The sequence below is a fragment of the Pimephales promelas genome, chromosome 15 (genome assembly GCF_988280905.1).
Source record: "Pimephales promelas chromosome 15, fPimPro1.hap1.1, whole genome shotgun sequence".
Lineage (NCBI taxonomy): Eukaryota > Metazoa > Chordata > Actinopteri > Cypriniformes > Leuciscidae > Pimephales > Pimephales promelas.
Window position 1 is genome coordinate 10,191,201 of NC_142783.1, and position 17,283 is coordinate 10,208,483.

General features: G+C 35.3%; 2 protein-coding genes across 5 annotated transcripts in view; one reads left to right on the plus strand and one right to left on the minus strand.

Annotated features, from left to right (window-relative positions):
• supt3h (SPT3 homolog, SAGA and STAGA complex component) overlaps window positions 1-9,428 on the minus strand; it is a 208,886-nt gene extending 199,458 nt beyond the window's left edge. Inside the window, exons 1-2 of one of the 2 annotated variants that reach the window (XM_039660855.2) lie at window positions 9,288-9,428; window positions 175-275 (exon numbers count right to left, since the gene is read on the minus strand). In XM_039660855.2, coding sequence (XP_039516789.2) covers window positions 175-275; window positions 9,288-9,314 — 128 coding nt within the window. In that variant the 5' untranslated portion in view covers window positions 9,315-9,428. Of the gene's footprint in view, window positions 1-174; window positions 276-7,620; window positions 7,752-9,287 lie in introns of those variants that run through there. The other variant, XM_039660856.2, reaches the window with a different exon arrangement.
• runx2a (RUNX family transcription factor 2a) overlaps window positions 1-17,283 on the plus strand; it is an 84,697-nt gene that overhangs the window by 19,044 nt on the left and 48,370 nt on the right. For all 3 annotated transcript variants that reach the window (XM_039660853.2, XM_039660854.2, XM_089120094.1), the window contains exons 3-4: window positions 9,323-9,570; window positions 11,228-11,384. In XM_039660853.2, coding sequence (XP_039516787.2) covers window positions 9,323-9,570; window positions 11,228-11,384 — 405 coding nt within the window. The remainder of the gene's footprint in view (window positions 1-9,322; window positions 9,571-11,227; window positions 11,385-17,283) is intronic.

The following is a 17,283-nucleotide window of genomic DNA, read 5'->3' on the forward strand; positions in this document are numbered from 1 at the left end:
TTTCTTCTCTGAATTATCTTGGAGTATCACGTAAATGACATATGAATATGTTAAACAGTCATCACCATATCAGGGTATCATCATCAACGCAACTCCACAGTGCTTATCGTAAGGGCCTGGAACATATCAGACTTTTCCGAATGATTTTAGACAGGAAAACTTTCATCCACTTACATCATGCTCTGGAGCTCAGGGATGAAGCTGGTGGCCTTTCCGGATCCGCGTCCGGCCCCGGTGCTGCTGGCTGCCATGGGGCTCACAGCACTGCTGCTCATCTGTAACACACACACAAACACACACGCACGCTTTACACAACGCCCACTCAAAGCCTGAGCAATTATAAAGCCACTTCACATGGAAAACGCTTCCTGATGCATCCACTGACAGGAGGGGAAACACGCCACATGTTCAGAGCAGGACACGTTCAACCGGAGTCAATGACAAACGACGCTCACAAAGAGATGTCAGAGACGCAGGATGCTTTTTTTTTTTTTAGAAAGTGAGACTGAACTATTTTTAATGACCAAAGCAAGGCTGCTTAAACTTCTGTAGGCAATGAGAGCTGACAAATGATGTTTTAGTTCAAAGGGAACGGCAGACATGTTTAAAGTCTGGTTTTGTTCTAATGTTTACTAAACGCTTGATCTTGCCAGCATCACATGGCATGATAAAAAGTGCATATTTAATTCCATATAACATTTTAGTGTTGTGCTCACTTGGCATTGAATCCCTGAAATCAAAATGAACCGATGAGTATTTATTAATTGCATGTCAAAAGTCTTATTTGTTTGTTTGTTTTTATCTTAAAATCCTGACATCCTTAGGTTTAAATTTAATTTTGAATCAGAGATATGTAAATAATAACAACAATACATTTTTCGAATATACCTTTTGTGAATTGACAGTAAAAATTGTGTATATTTACATAATTCATTAAAAATTAATTAATGTTGACATTAAATATTCGGTATATATATATATATTGATTGAACAATTTACACATTAAAACAGAAAATAATTATTAAAACATAAATATCTAATAATTAAAATATACGATTTTTAAACTTTGACTTTAAACGACTTGACTTTAAATTGAGTATATAATTTATACTCAATTCAAAACAACAAAAACAACAACTCCAATAATAAAATTGAGTATTCAATTTATACTCAGCTCACAAACATACTAATACTAATCATAATAATAATTTAAAAATGGAAAATGTGCTCTAGCACTGATAAGGCTGTTTTAGAAACTGAGGCCTGGCTCATTAATCAGCTGATATATTGCCATAACGAGAATCTGCATTTTGGTTAATATTATGTTCTGTTGAACACAAAAGAAGATATTTTGAAGAATGTTGTTAACCAAACAGTTGGACCCCATTGACTTCCATGGTAGGAAAAAAATACTATGGAAGTCAATGGGGTCCATCAACTCTCTGGTCACCAACATTCTTCAAAATATCTTCTTTTGTGTTCAACAGAAAAGAGAAACTCACACAGGTTTGAAACGACTTGAGGGTGAGTAAATGATGACCGCATTCTCATATTGAAGTGAACTATTTCTTTAACATCATGATGGTTCTGACTGCATGTGTCTGCCACCCTCCAGAACCAACAGAGTCAACATTACTATCAGACACAGAACGTCATTATTTGCTAATGTATCTGAATTATCAGAGCACGTGCTGTCCAGCAGTTAACATTCATCACACAGCTATCTGCACAGTTTGAAGTTAGACATCCTCTAATAATACAAAGAAAACAAATTAACAGGATGCTGATACAACCCCACAAATGGAGCTTGTCGAATTCAAATGCGCTCATTGTCGGCCTCGTCACGGCCCACCAGGATTATTTGAGCAAACCTTTGTCTGTTTGAACCTGAAGCTGACACGAGTGACTCAGAAACCACAGCCTTCCTACGGCATCAGACTATCAAATCTCACAAGCGGACGGCCCTTTTTGCACGTAGATGAGACGTATAATCCCTAATAATGCTGGTGTAGATATCATTATAATTTGCTCACCTTCATTCAAAAACAGTTTGAAATTTTCACACATTTAGTTTGGTTCTTTTGGTCTGGACGAAAAAAGAAAATAAGACATTTAGTCCTGGTTGGATTAGCGTTCACACGCTCACTTTCAATACTGAAATTAAAGATATATTTTGTGACTGGGCTTTTCAAACATCCAAACCAATGCTGTGTGCTCAGATAAATGCGTTCAATGGGTCTCATTCATGAAACATTGGTTAATATATGAGTAAATATGAGAGTGATTTGCGCGTAAAGAGACTTTCCTGAAAACTCTTCTCCTGATTATGAATTCAATTGTTAATTGTTAATGAATTCAAACTAGTCGTAAATGACCATAAATGCCGCATATTATATCCGACTAACATCTATATATAGGCATATAATAACATGAATGCGAATGAAAAAGAAAGATTTCTCGGATGCAGAAATTGAAGTTTTATTATCAGAAGTTCATTCAAAACGCCACATTTTATTTTCAAGCGTACATAGTGGCGTATGAGGTCCTAAAAAAAGGAAGCTTGGCAGCATATTATTGATGCAGTTAATGGAGTTTCATCTGTTAACCGAACAGTCCCACAAGTGAGAAGAAAATGGTTCGACATTAAGCTTGACAGCAAAAAACTAATTAGTTTACTTTGGAAAAAATCGTATTCAAACTGGAGAAGGACTGCCATCTATCACCAGATCTGCTATTAGTGGCTCTCATAATAAAAGTAAAAAAAAAAAAAAACGTATGTAATTACTATACAAAATTTTTTTTTTTCAAAATGCTGTTTAAATATGTACCCGATTAAGGCGAATTAATGCAGCTTTATTAAAGCGCACCATTTACGCGTGGCTGGGAGCAGGTGTAGATTTCTTGCGTACCAACCAACTAACATTTGGAAAATACGAACATTTTAATGAATCCGAAAAATTACACCAGAACCACTTTACACACGATTTACACACAAATTCGTTCTGCTCGTGTTTCATGAATGAGACCCAATGTGCGTATATATGACGGTGGTAGCTATGATAAAGCAGACAACTTGTGAAGAGCTTATAAAATGTGTAAAGGAGAAAAAACAGTGGCAGGAATCCCTCCGTCACAGTCACACACACAAGATGTTGCATGTTTATGGTTCGTATACATGTTTTTGGTCCGTGTTGCGTTCACATTACAGACGAACCGTACCAAAGTTTGTTTCGAGTTCACTTCTTTGGAGTGCACCAGAGTTCATTTTAATCCAACCAAACTTGCCAAGTGTGAACACACCATTAAAGTTGCCATGAAATTTAAAAATTGACAACTTTTGACTTTCTTTTTTCCAAAATATTGGAGTATTTCTTCTTAGACACGACATGGTTACGGTTTACAAGGGCGGGAAAAACTGTCACTCATTTCACAGGAGGTCCGCCAATAGCAAACCACAACCATCCAATCAATACCCAATTGACAAAATTAAGTCCCGCCTTACATTTTTTTCTTGTTCAAGAAGCCAGATGTGTCATTAGTGTTGTCAAAAAGTTACTGAAATTAAAAAAAAAATTGCTTTGAGCGCTGTTGAGCATAATCGTAAACACCTCTGATTGGCCATTGTGCTCACAAGCTCACCAAATCAGTCTGTAATTGGCTACAATGAGCGCATGAACGCAATGGCCAATCAGAGGCTCTATAGAGCTGGTAAGTCCCGCCCCTTCCGCTAACCCCGCTGGACCCCTAGGCTGAAAAAATCGTCAATGCAAGTGAATGAGAGAAAATAATTATTTTCTAATCCCGTTTGAATTTTGCAACGAATGTGAATGAATATATGTTGTCTGTACATTTTTTATATAATTTTTCATGTAAATAATGCTACAATTTAGAGGGTAGAATTTTCATACGGTTAGACTTGGTGTGAGAGCACTTTGTGGACTACAACTCTTCCTGCTTTCAACTAGGGTTGCACCGATATGAAAATTTTGGCCGATACCGATAACCGATAGTTCTTTATATTTAAAAAGCCGATAACCGATATATCGGCCGATAAACTTAAATCCAAATTTTTATCTAATTTTGAGAGCCTGATCACAAAAACAAAAGTCTCACAATTGAATCCATGTCAATGTTATAGTGTTGTATAGCCGATATGACAGATTTGCTCTGCACATGTTGTACCAAACCGTATTTTCATTTTTTGAATAGATATCAATCATATTTCAAGAAATTCAAAAACATAAACAGTGCTCAACAAGTGTCTCAGCTGAAGGGAATAATACATTATTTATCGGCTTTAATATATCGGCCACATTTTCTTACCAGGCCGACAAATGATAACATTAAAAATGAACTTATATCGGCCGATACCGATATGCTGGCCGATATATCGTGCATCCCTACTTTCAACGCGTTTGATATACGTCACCACCACTAGCACACGGAACCCGCTAAACAAACCATTGTTTGAATGGTGACATTTGGGTACAAAACACACAGGCATCTCGATCTAATTCCTTGGATTATCGCAAAGTGATTTGTGGAGGGAAAATGTTTTATGCGGTGACGTCACATATGTACGTATTGCATTCACTTGAAGAAAAAAAATCTACTCTGTTTTTCTGAATTAACGAGTTAATTTTTCATGAGAAAAAAAAATTTGCTCTGTTTTTCTGAATTAATGAGTTAATTTTTCATGAGAACAAAAAATTTCTCTGTTTTTCTGAATTAATGAGTTAATTTTTCATGAGAAAATTTTTTTTCTCTGTTTTTCTGAATTAATGAGTTAATTTTTCATGAGAAAAAAGTTTTTGCTCTGTTTTTCTGAATTAATGAGTTAATTTTTCATGAGAATTTTTTTTTGCTGTTTTTCTGAATTAATGAGTTAAATTTTCATGAGAATTTTTTTTTTTTTGCTGTTTTTCTGAATTAACGAGTTAATTTTTCATGGTTTTTTTTTTTTTTTTTGCTCTGTTTTTCTGAATTACCTTGTTAATTCAGAAAAACAGAGCAAAAACTTTTTTTTCTCACGAAAAATTAACTCATTAATTCAGAAAAACACAGCAAAATATTTTTTTCTCATGAAAAATTAACTCGTTAATTCAGAAAAACAGAGCAAAAACTTTTTTTCTCATGAAAAATTAACTCATTAATTCAGAAAAACAGAGCAATTTTTTTTCTCATGAAAAATTAACTTCAAGTGAATGCAATACGCCTCCGTACATATGCGACGTGTAGTCTTTCTCATTATGTCTATTCCACAACTGCTAGCCAAAGAATCATACAATATACTGTCAAACTCGTTACATGAGAAATTATATAAAAAAAATTCACAGACAACATATGTTCACAACTTTACATTCATGGCTTTTCTCTCATTCACTTGCATTGACGCCTTTTCAACCTAGAGGTCCACTTGCCAGCTCTACAGCGCCACTTTTTTTTTTGTTCAGTACCAACTTGGTACCGAAGTCGGTATTTTTGTCGACACTATGTGTCACAATAGGGCACAAAAAACAATCGCAACTTCCGTTTCATGCAGACTTTAAGCCATTAATCACAGATAATCTCTAATTTATGCTCACATTCAATTATATAAAAAGTATGTCGAACCAAAGTGACAGCAGTTTCAATACAGAGAATGAGATAATTTCAGAGCTATGACAAAGCACAGACAATCTCGCCACGTGGCTTTAAAAGACTCAAAATACAGCACCAATCACATGGACTAGCTTTAATCATTCTGGGGTTTGACTTGACAGCACACGTCCCGAATGGTTTCAAAGAGCACCCAGGATATTTTTCAAAATTTCTTCATTTCATGTTCCACAAGAATAACACCAGCATTTGGGTTTGGAACGACATGAAGGTGAACAAATAAAGGCAGAATTGTCATTTTTCAGTGACCTTCTCCTTTAATCAGAGCCATTATAAATCTTAATTCTGTCTCAGAGGGACATGAAACTAAATGTTCCAAAGTGTCACCAAAGCAAACGCAGGGCCCTTTTCTTCAATAAACACATCGCTGCATTACATTTCCTTCTGTTTTCGCCCCCTCTGTTGGATGAAAGATAAAGCTTTTGCTTTGACTTGTGAAGGCAGATGGTCGCCATACTGGGCAAAATGAATTCAGATGTGGCAAATGAATCAAGATTACTTCAACATGCAAAAGGCTTTGAAAGAACAGAAAAGGGAGCCCGTTCTATTTATTGCATTTTTCCTCTATGTAATTAAATAGTCAGGACTTTTATGTAGCTTCCACGTCTTTTTTTGGTGTTTGTTTTGTTTTTTTTGTCTACAGACGCCTAGTTAATTTCCTCATTTAGTCGTGGGCGTTCGATTCGTGTTTTGGTCGATTTTGCCAAGAGCAGTAGTCCTACAGCGTGTAAAGACCAAAATACGGATGACTCTTGGTGACATAAAATGATTTTGAGGAAGGGCACTTTTACTACCGCGACTCTATGAAAGAAAAGCCCACAAATATCAGCATTCAAAGACCTCCAACATATTTATTTCTTCTTTATCCAAGACATCCCAATCCAACCTTCCGCCACATGCTGTTTCAATATATATATTCAACTATATTTTTCATTAATTACAATTACCCCAACTCAGCTGTCTCATAAATTTTCAGACCATCATCATAACAGGGGGAAAATCAGAAACATATTTGGCGCTCGCAGTCACCGAAGAAGGAAATGTAACTTAATAGTGCGTCTTTCTCGAGGCCCTAATGAAGTGGCAAATGCGATTCAGAGCCATTGGATGTTTTATTTCCCTCCTACATCCTCGCCGGGCCGCCACACACAGTTTCCCAGCGTCTCCACAAGAATTGCAATCATGCGAAATCCATTTCTCTCACACCGAAACGTGTAGATTAAAGGCTCTCGGACGTGTACTTGGACAGGAAGGAGGAGGCGAAGAAGAAACGACTCGCACGTTCAAATCTCCATCATCTGTGTGAGTGTGTGTGTGTGTGCGCAAGTTTCCACAGAGTCAGGCTTCATGTCGAGTGCTGACATCACTCTTCCTACGGTCTTTCAAACAGCCAAGGTTTTACAAACAATACACATGGGGGGAAAGTCAGGCTAGACACAAGAGTGAGGATGTGATTTTTTCCAGAATAAAACACAGAATTGACTGTGAAGGAAGAACAGAGTATGAAACCTCAACCAACCACAGGCTCACAACTGGAGCCTGAAATAAGAAAACGGAAATTTGTCCATCTAATTATGATTTTTGCATTAATATTATCATATTTAATTTGCATTCCCACATAAACAAGCTAATTTTTACTCAGTATATTATGTAATGCTTATGTATGACTTAAAGATGCTGAAATAACGTGACATGTCAAAAAAGCTATTTATTTACCTACCTGTAACTATAACTAACTTTTACTAGATTTCAGAGAATCCAAACAGTTAAAACTATATCAAATACAATGCTTGTCAACATTCTAAAGACATAATGATGCTTGTAAAAGTGTTGTAAGACACTTACAGTGGACTGAACTGAGCAAACAGAACATTTCGAGTCTCGTATCAATACCAGTTGACTTTCAGACTAAATAAATAACCGAATTTGAACCTTACACATTAAAGTAACGGATTATTTTACCTTATGTATGTTAAGATCAATTCAATCCATCCACATGTGCTCTTTCAAACTGCAAGGCACTTGACTGATGTAAACATACTGTTCAGCGCGTGTCTATTTGACGTCACTCGGTCTGCCAGGGATTGTGGGTAATGTAGTTTTTAACGGTTATCTAACGCAGTGGTAAGCGAAAACTGCTGTAGTTCTGCATTTAATCTCGTCGCATAATTAAAGACGCATTTAAACGTTATAAAGAGCTTTTCAGATTTATCCGGTTAAAACTAAAAGCCACAATAATAATAATAAAAGCATTATCAATTGGCTAATAATAATAAAACACAAATCGATATTACCATAACATTTGCATAGTAGCTACATTTCAACAAAGAATTATTAGAAAATAATTCATATGATTAAAATTATGATTTTATACTTATTATTACAGTCGAATGTTATTCGTTGACCTAACCAATCTTTATCAGATTAAAAAATAATAATAGCCTAATTAGCCCGAAAATATGAACATACGTCATGTATGAACATGGACTAATATATAAACATAGATAGGCCTATATGTATACATATGCTTCTTCAATGTTGTTGTCATGGCTTCTGTGCTGCTATTGTATAATATTAACTTTACCCGGGCTCTTTATCTGTCTTTAGAAATAGGAAATGAGTCACTTCTCTTCTTTGCTTGTTTGCTTTCTGTCTGGTTTCAATGAGTTGTGTTTATGTCTCTTTATGAGCTCGTTATGTCTCACGTGAGTGAACAGTGAAAGAAAACTTGCTGTTGCCATAATAAAGAATTTAAGGTTGAATATGCCACTGTAGTAGCTTAGATCTTTCCTTAGCCTACTTTGTTTTCTTTTATACATGTCTTTACATTTCGACATAAATTACAACTGTTCTGCAGTTTATTTATAGCAACAGGGTCTCTATGTAGCCTAGTATTTTATGGATTGCTTTGGTACAAGAGGAAAAAAAGCTAAAAAGAAAATCTGAATTGCTGATTTATTTTGATGCCGTGAAATGGTGCTTGGAGACATGACGTGCTCAAGACTCATCAGCATAATAATCCTCCTGCTTCTGCATATATATAAACCACAAAAAACCTGAGCTCACCCAAGTCCCTGCCTCCTAAGACAAACCACACAACGAGACAAAAAACACTGCGGCTTTGCAGCGCCTTCATCTTTCTAACCACAACCTTTGGAATCACCTTTTTAACCCTTCACAAAGACCGTGCATGGACCAAAAAAGGTCTTGAGGACTTTTGCAAAGCCGTAAACTTTCTTTTTACTACTTACATGGTGGCACGTTTTAAGAAGCGCGGTAAAGTGAACTCTCCGATCGAGCGCTGCGCGTAACGCGAAGTGACTCGCTCTTTTTTCCCGGATTTTGAAGTTTATCACAGCAACGTTCAACATTGGAGAAGCAAAAAATCGACCTCGAGAATTATGTCTGCGTTTCTTCTGCGTGTAACCACGAGCTCGTGCGCGTTAATTTCAACGCGATTCACCTGTGGGAGCGCGTAAAGCTCGCGCGTAAAGCCTGAGAGGAACCGATCTCATCCAACTTTTTCGGTTTCTGGAAGGCGCGTTACTCAGCCTAACGGACTTTATATAGATCCTGGCTATTTGTGATTGAAAACCCTGACTTTAGTGCTGCTTTTGAAGTGTCCTTACCTTTGCTGACATTGTTGTGATGCGCATTCCGGTAGACCCGAACACCAGCCGCAGGTTCAGTCCACCGTCCAGCAGCCTTCAGCCGGTGGCGGGGAAGATGAGCGATGTGCAGCAGGAGCCGAACGCGGCGGTGCCGAGACTCCGACAGCACGACAACCGAACCATGGTGGAAATCATCGCGGACCACCCCGCCGAGCTCGTGCGCACGGACAGCCCCAACTTTCTGTGCTCAGTGCTGCCGTCTCACTGGAGGTGCAACAAAACTCTCCCGGTGGCGTTTAAGGTCAGAAACACTTAAGGATTTAATAGTGATTTACAAACAATAGTATTTAGGCTACATTAAACTATGGATGTTTTGTTTTTTTACTATTTAGATGCACATTAACTCGTGATGTGTTTTACTCATAAATGAATATATTTTGTATTATTATTCATTTAAACTAGGTAATTATTTAACCAGGCTGGATTTAAATCTCCTTTACAGCAGACTTGGCCAAGATCCAGACAACATTAAAATACATAACATTACATTATAAATTAGTAGGAAAGAAAAACGCAGCCATTTAACAGTTAAAATAAAATGATTCTATTTAAGTTCATTTGATTGTTTATGTAAATGTAAACTCACAGGTCTTGACTTTAGGCTACATATAAGGTTATACTTCATATATAATCAAACTTTTATTGAAATGTACTACGTGAACTAAAAATCTGTGCAGCGTTGTTGGGGTTTTCCTAATGTAATCTAGTTCTTTTAAAAACTTATTGATGGACACGATTTATGACGTTTTTACCAGTGTTTCTTTTCCACTTCAACACTATGTGCTTTAATGTTAATAGTTGTTGTTGTTGTTGTTTTAATTATTGCGGTTATTTGTGGGTGATGTTTAAAATGAGAAATCCTGCCGTGCTGGAGAGAAGTGAAATCTGAGCGATTTGAAGCTATTCATAGATACAAACACATGCATGTTTAATCACGCGGCCTAAATTACACACAAGTATTAATACTTTCACCAAAGATAGAGTCTTTCATACAAATGCATCTATATCTGTAACACAGGATGATTTCAGAGTCTTTTTGTTCTGTAAACCTTTGTTCATTTAGATGAGCTTGTAGAACTGAACCAGCTGCCCCTGCTCACATTGAACAATAACATCAAAACATAATTCATATGAATCACATCATTTTTTCAGTTTGTTATTTTAGGGGGAAGGTCATTTTGGCAAGTAAATGTATATATACAAATAAATGGAAAAAAAAATATATATATATATATATATATATATATGAAGAGTTCAGATGCAAAAGCCTCTAAGTGCCATTTGACATTTTCTTCTAGAATGATCATTTTTATCAAACTTGTATATTTAAGTTCAGTGATTTCACTTAAATGGCAATGATAATTACCTATTAATTGTTATTTAAGTGAAATTACTGAACTTAAATATACAAGTTTGATAAAAATCATCATTAAAGAAGAAAATTTAAAATGGCATTTAGAGGCTTTTGCATCTGAACTCTTCATATATATATATATATATATATATATATACACACACACACATTTAAATAGGCCTGTTCAATATATATATATTCAAATTCGCTTTAGACATTATGCTCATTGTTTATTACTGAATCAATAGTAATGTTAAAGTCTGTTTATACTGGACTCACTGATATGACCTGATGGTTTCCAACCAGTTTAAGGTGATTTTTTTACATAGACAATTTGAAATCTCACCTTAAAGGACAATCTAGCTTTCGTCTGATGATATATTTGCATGTTTGACTTGATTTTCTGTGTTCTTATTGTGGTATACAGCAGTTTAGTTTCAAAATGTCAACTATAATCTGGATCACGGCCTGTTTTCATCAGGATTGAGACCGTGTATGAATGTAAACCGTGAATATCAGGGTAAATGATGTGTTTTCTGCTCAGGTTGTTGCTCTGGGAGATGTTCCTGACGGGACCGTGGTGACAGTTATGGCAGGGAATGACGAGAACTACTCGGCAGAGCTGCGAAACGCCTCAGCTGTCATGAAGAATCAGGTGGCGCGTTTCAACGACCTGAGATTTGTTGGCAGGAGTGGAAGAGGTTGGTACTTCCACTTTAATTTTATTTATTCTTTGCCGGCCACTTCGTTTGCTTTGGCTCAATCATAAAAAGGGTCAAATCACGTAAGACATTCGTTTACAATAAATGACATGTTGGAAATAAAACTTTGGCATCCAAATTGACAGGGAAAGTCGAGTTTTACCGCAAACACCCATATAAAACAGCTTTATTGCTATTTACAGTAAGAGTGTATCGATGGCATCTGTGTAACTTGTAAAAAAAAAAAAACAATGTAAATATGATGTAAATTATACATAGCATATTTTACATGAACACAACAGGATACTGTCCAAGATTCCTCACTTACGGATAACACCGAAATGAAAAGAACTGCAGAACTGGAACCAAATCACAGAGAGGCCTCCGCATTATTATTTTCCACAAGCGTCCAACATTTTGAGTGCTTCCATGTTGAGAATAAAGAAAAAAATAACTGTCATTTAAGTATTCCCGAAGCTTAACACGTAAAAAAAAAAAAATTATTTCCATTTAATATTTTTCTGTGTTACATCCACCCTACACACCCTACAACCCCCCCCCCCCCCCCATCCCTATGAATGCGGGCTCAAAGTGCTCACAGACTGCTTATGTGTGGATGAATGCTGCTTTTGATATGCTTGCAATTATTGTCAAAGACAAAATCCTGCTCTTGTGATCCTGTCGGAAGAAGGCATTGAGAGCGCAGGGCTTTGAAGAGAACGGGACAGGAGATCACAGGAGCGCCCGTCTGCTGCTGGAGGCTGCGTATCTGAGGTCTAGACTTGCCCTGCTAATCCACACAGGCACTTAAAGTGAAGCACGTACGTGTGCGGCAGGGAATCCCTCGCATGGCGCCCACAAACTACAGACTGGATCTGGAAGAAAACAACTCCAGGTGTTTTGGGGAAGCGCCGCTCGACTTATATGGGCTTTTTCAATGGCTGATGCCGACATATAAAGAGAGCAGCGCTGATGTATGTTGTGATTAACTGATTTTGTCTGATATTTGGTTACTTTTTGAGATTTAAAAGGATGGAAGGGGTTGCTCTGCCGGTGTCAATTCAAAAATCTAAAAATATATAATACGTATATTAAATATACAATATAGAATTTAGGGTTCTTTTTAATTCAACGATTATTTATACATCATATTTGCTATCACTAAATTGTATTGCACGCACACACATAGCCTATATATACAGTATATATATATATATATATATATATATATATATATATATATATATATATATATATATATATTAGGGCTGTGCAAAAGTTAATTGCGATTAATCGCATCCAAAATAAAAGTCTGTTTTTACATAATATATTTGTGTGTGCTGAATATAATTATTTTGTATATATAAATACCTATGCATGCATGTATATATTTAAGAATTATTTGCGCTTAAATTCTGTATATATTTATAAAAACATAATCTATATTGTATAAATATAAATATTTTATATATGAATAACACATTTTCTTAAATATATACATGCATGTGTGTGTATTTATATATACAAAATAATTATATACAGCACACACAAATATATTATGTAAACACAGACTTTTATTTTGGATGCGATTAATCGCAATTAATTTTTGCACAGCCCTAATATATATATATATATATATATATATAATATTTTTTACCTTTTTTATAGACACACACACACACACACACTGTATAGTTCATGTCGGTAAGATTTTTTTTAATAGTTTTGAAAGAAGTCTTTTCTGCTCACCAAGGCTGCATTTATAAGATCAAAAATACAGTAAAAACTGTAATATTGTCAAATATTATTAAAATTTTAATTCCCTATTTTCTATGTCAATATATTTAAATGTGCAATTTATTCATGTGACGCAAAGCTAAATTTTCAGCATCATTACTCCAGTCTTCAGTGTCACATGATCCTTCAGAAATCATTCTAATATGATGATTTGCTGCTATATATATATATATATATATATATTTATATATATATATATTTTTTTTTTCCCCAGAATTATTTGATGAACAGATAGTTCAAAAGTAGTTTCTACAGTACTGTCACTTTTGATCAATTGAATGCATCCTTTCTAAATAGAAGAATTTCTTAAAAAACAATCTTACTGTATGAATTAGACATTAAAAAAGGAAAATCTTACTTTGCAAAACACATATTTGAATATTATCCAATGCAAGGCTGTTGGTAAATTCTGAAAGTGACACAAATGTAATGGATAAAGCTTGTGGTAATCGACAAGTGGACATAAACATCACAGGCAATAATGGATCACTACTCTTAATATCTGTGGTGGTTAAATCAGCGGAATCTGCGTGTGTGTTGAAGACACCAGATCGACCCACAATCAGTCCAAGAGGACGCACGGACGTGCAAACAGTAGTTTGTGGAGCGATCGGCCGGTCACTGAATGTCCTCACACACCCCCCAACACGCCAAGGGTGCGCATCCGTGTTATCTCCTCACAGCTGTCACAGTGAACAGGCCTTGGCCCGCACGGAGACCCATACCTCCACAGGCTAGAGTTTCCTCTATCTATGACACGGGATCTGGAAGAGGAAGTCAGGGAGGAGATAGCACAGCATAAGGAAATTAAATATGGAAAACGATACGATGCACTATGTGGAAGATTAAAATAAGATCGACCGCAATCAAACAAATGACATCAGAAAAATAGCGCTCCTTGAATTACCGTAAGCAATGCCGTTTCCGGAGACATAATGTGTTTAACATTTCATTTGTGCTGGAACACATTTCTGTTTTCAGAAGCGCTGTGCCCTTATTTATGAATGGATTTGGCTACGCTGGGTTGGTTAGGTCAGGGCGGCCGCGGGATGTTTGTTGTTGATCAGGAGTTATGCGTTTCACAGTCTCTTTCTGTTTAGGAAATCATTTGGAACAGAAAAACACAGTGGATAAGCCATGCGTTTAGGATATTTTTAGTAGCTGGACACCATGGCAGATGCCAGGGTTGGTGGAGCGGTCAGACGCTGGGCTGGGCCGTGGTGTGTGTTGGGTATCAGCTCGCTGGGTAGGGCTCGGGTGGGTCCAAGAACGTGCTTTTTGGGGCTTATGGACAGATTCCTGTGGGGGAAAAGAGCAAGACTTATGTACACTCTAAAAAATGCTGGGTTGTTTTAACCCAATTTTGGGTAAAATATGGACAAACCCAGCCATTGGATTACATTTTTAAATGACATTTTTGGCCATATCTTACCCAAAATTGGGTTAAAACAACCCAGCATTTTTTAACGTGCACAAATGTTGGTAAATCAAAAATCTGGCATTAAAAAAATAAATAAAAAATGTATGCATATGGGAAATGCATGACTGCTTTTTCAATAAAATATGGTTTACTCTTTCTAATTGATGGTAGAAAGTGTAAATAATTTAGTAATAACGTTACATGTTGCAAATCTAGAAAATGCATGATTAATTGAAATGTTGCAATTCTAGAGAGTGTTTATTCTATGAAATACCTTGTTGCATGAGATATACTGTATGTTCACTTAATATTTGAAAACTGGAGTTTTTTTATTTTATGAAGAAAATGTGCCTCACCTCTACAATGTGTGCATGTTGTGGGTGGTTGCCAGGGTGTTGCTATGCAGTGTTCTGAGTCGTTGGTGGTCGCTTACTCGTCCTACTCAATATTGTAAAGGTTTTATTTTTAGTTAGACTAGGATTACAAAATACTATTTCAGTCTTTCAGTGTTTCAACCAATGTGTTACTTGCTGTTTCTTTGTAATTATTTGTAATTTCTGAGTGAAAAAAAGCTAACACTTTATTTTGATGGTACACTTTACACCTTAAGTAACTTTGCATGTCAACTTGTAGCTATTAGTATTGGTAGACTGTCTGCTTAATATCTTTGCAACTACATGTCAACTTATTATAATCCATTGGATGAACATGACTTAATCACGCCACCTATATTCCATCTAAACAAGTCAACCAACCTTCATCGTGTTCTTTGAACACGAAATAGGTGTTGGTTAGACATGATTTTAACATTTCCATTAAACTCATTTGCATCTTTTTTGAGTTACATGTTCTTTTTTAGTTAGCTTAGTGAGATGACTTTGAGTGCTATTTGCTAGCAGCAGCACATATTAGCATCTTAAATGTTAAGATTTACATGCTTCTTCAACCAAAACAATAGAAAATTATTAAATCAGCCCACAGCTAAACGAAGTGCTCAACTCTTCTCCATGGTAACCCACTGTAATTTAAATGGTTTTAATAATTCCAAAGTAATTAAATATTACACACTATCAAGTCTTTCCCTTTTCTCATTTTCTCCAAAAACACTTAATTTTAACATTTATTCTCTCTTAATTTAATCATATGCAAAGCATGCTAGGAACTAACAAGCACCGCCCAGTTCCAGTTAATGCAACACAAATTAATCATGTAATCCAACACAAAAGGATTAAGTAAACTTAATGGTTACGGATTAAATTAATTTACTTAACATAAATGGTTTGTGTTTAGACAACGAGTTTGGATTTTGTACTGTTGAGACATAATTATGTTGACCTTAACACATTTTAAGTAAAAAAAAAAAACACAATTATTATAAGTAAACTAAATATAAACTAACTAAATATATTTTTTCATTTTTTTCTTTTTTTTTTTACTCAAACCTAAACCTAACCCTAATCTAAAAGTCTAATGAGAGTCAGCTGACATGCAGTTACAAAGTTACTTATACTGTAGTTAATGACTAAAGTGGACATCAAAATAAAGTATAAGTATAACCAAAAATTGTTTCAAGTAAAACCATTTTTTTCAGTGAATGAGCTATATTAAAGCTTCATACAGTTTTTTTTCTCTGTAGTGTTTTTTTTTTTTTTTTTTTTTTTACAGTATTTTACAGTTAAAATGACACTGGTTTTATTTTTGTGGTGAAGCAAACTCAACAAATGGGTAAAATTATATAAAACTAACATTAGTGTGTTAGTTTGTTTTGTTTACCCATTAGTTTATTAGTTTGAAAGCTCTTCCCAATCCAAGAGTTAGTAAATGAACCCTAGTTTAGAAGACATGCACAAACTAAGAAGGCAAAGCCAAGTGTAGCTGCCTGTTGTATTGTGTCAGTGCTTTTCCACCCACTTCTTCCTGTCTTGCTTGCAGATCGCATCTCTGAGAATGTGTCATGCTTGACTTCACAGCATGCTTCGCACATTACACATTACTGCTGAGTCTGCCTTTAGTAGAAGTATCTTAGTATTTCCTGTGCTCTACTCTACAGCACGTTTTAGCTGAATAATATTTTGTGTTGAAAGTTAATTGGAAGTAAGAGCCCACACGTTTCTGAACGTTAAATCTGAAAGAGAGAAGTTGCTCAGTAAAAGGTCACGAAAGATGAAAGATGAGTGACCGCAGGACCCACCTTGACACCCAACCCTTGTTTTGAATCACACATAAAATAATTATTACTAATAACAGCACTGCTGTGGAAGTTTATTCTTGGTTGCACTTTAAAAAGGAAAATCCAAATGCCACTGCATGAGAATATGCTTGCTTACGTTAGCAAGTTTCTGTATTTTTTTTTTTTTGAGGTATTAAAAATACTAGACATTTTCTAATTATACTGTAAATTATACATTTTTCCCCTGCAAATTATATATATATATATATATATATATATATATATATAATTATTTAAAAATAGAAAAATAATACACATGAATAAATATATTCAGTTTATACAAATGTATTAATCAAATATGCATCAAATTAAATAATAATATATTGACATATTTAGATAAAATATATATTTATAAAAACTACGAATATATATTTAATCATTTAAAGTATAATAACTTTAAATAAAAACTAAGAATATATATTTAATCATTTAAAGTATAATAACTTTTCTGA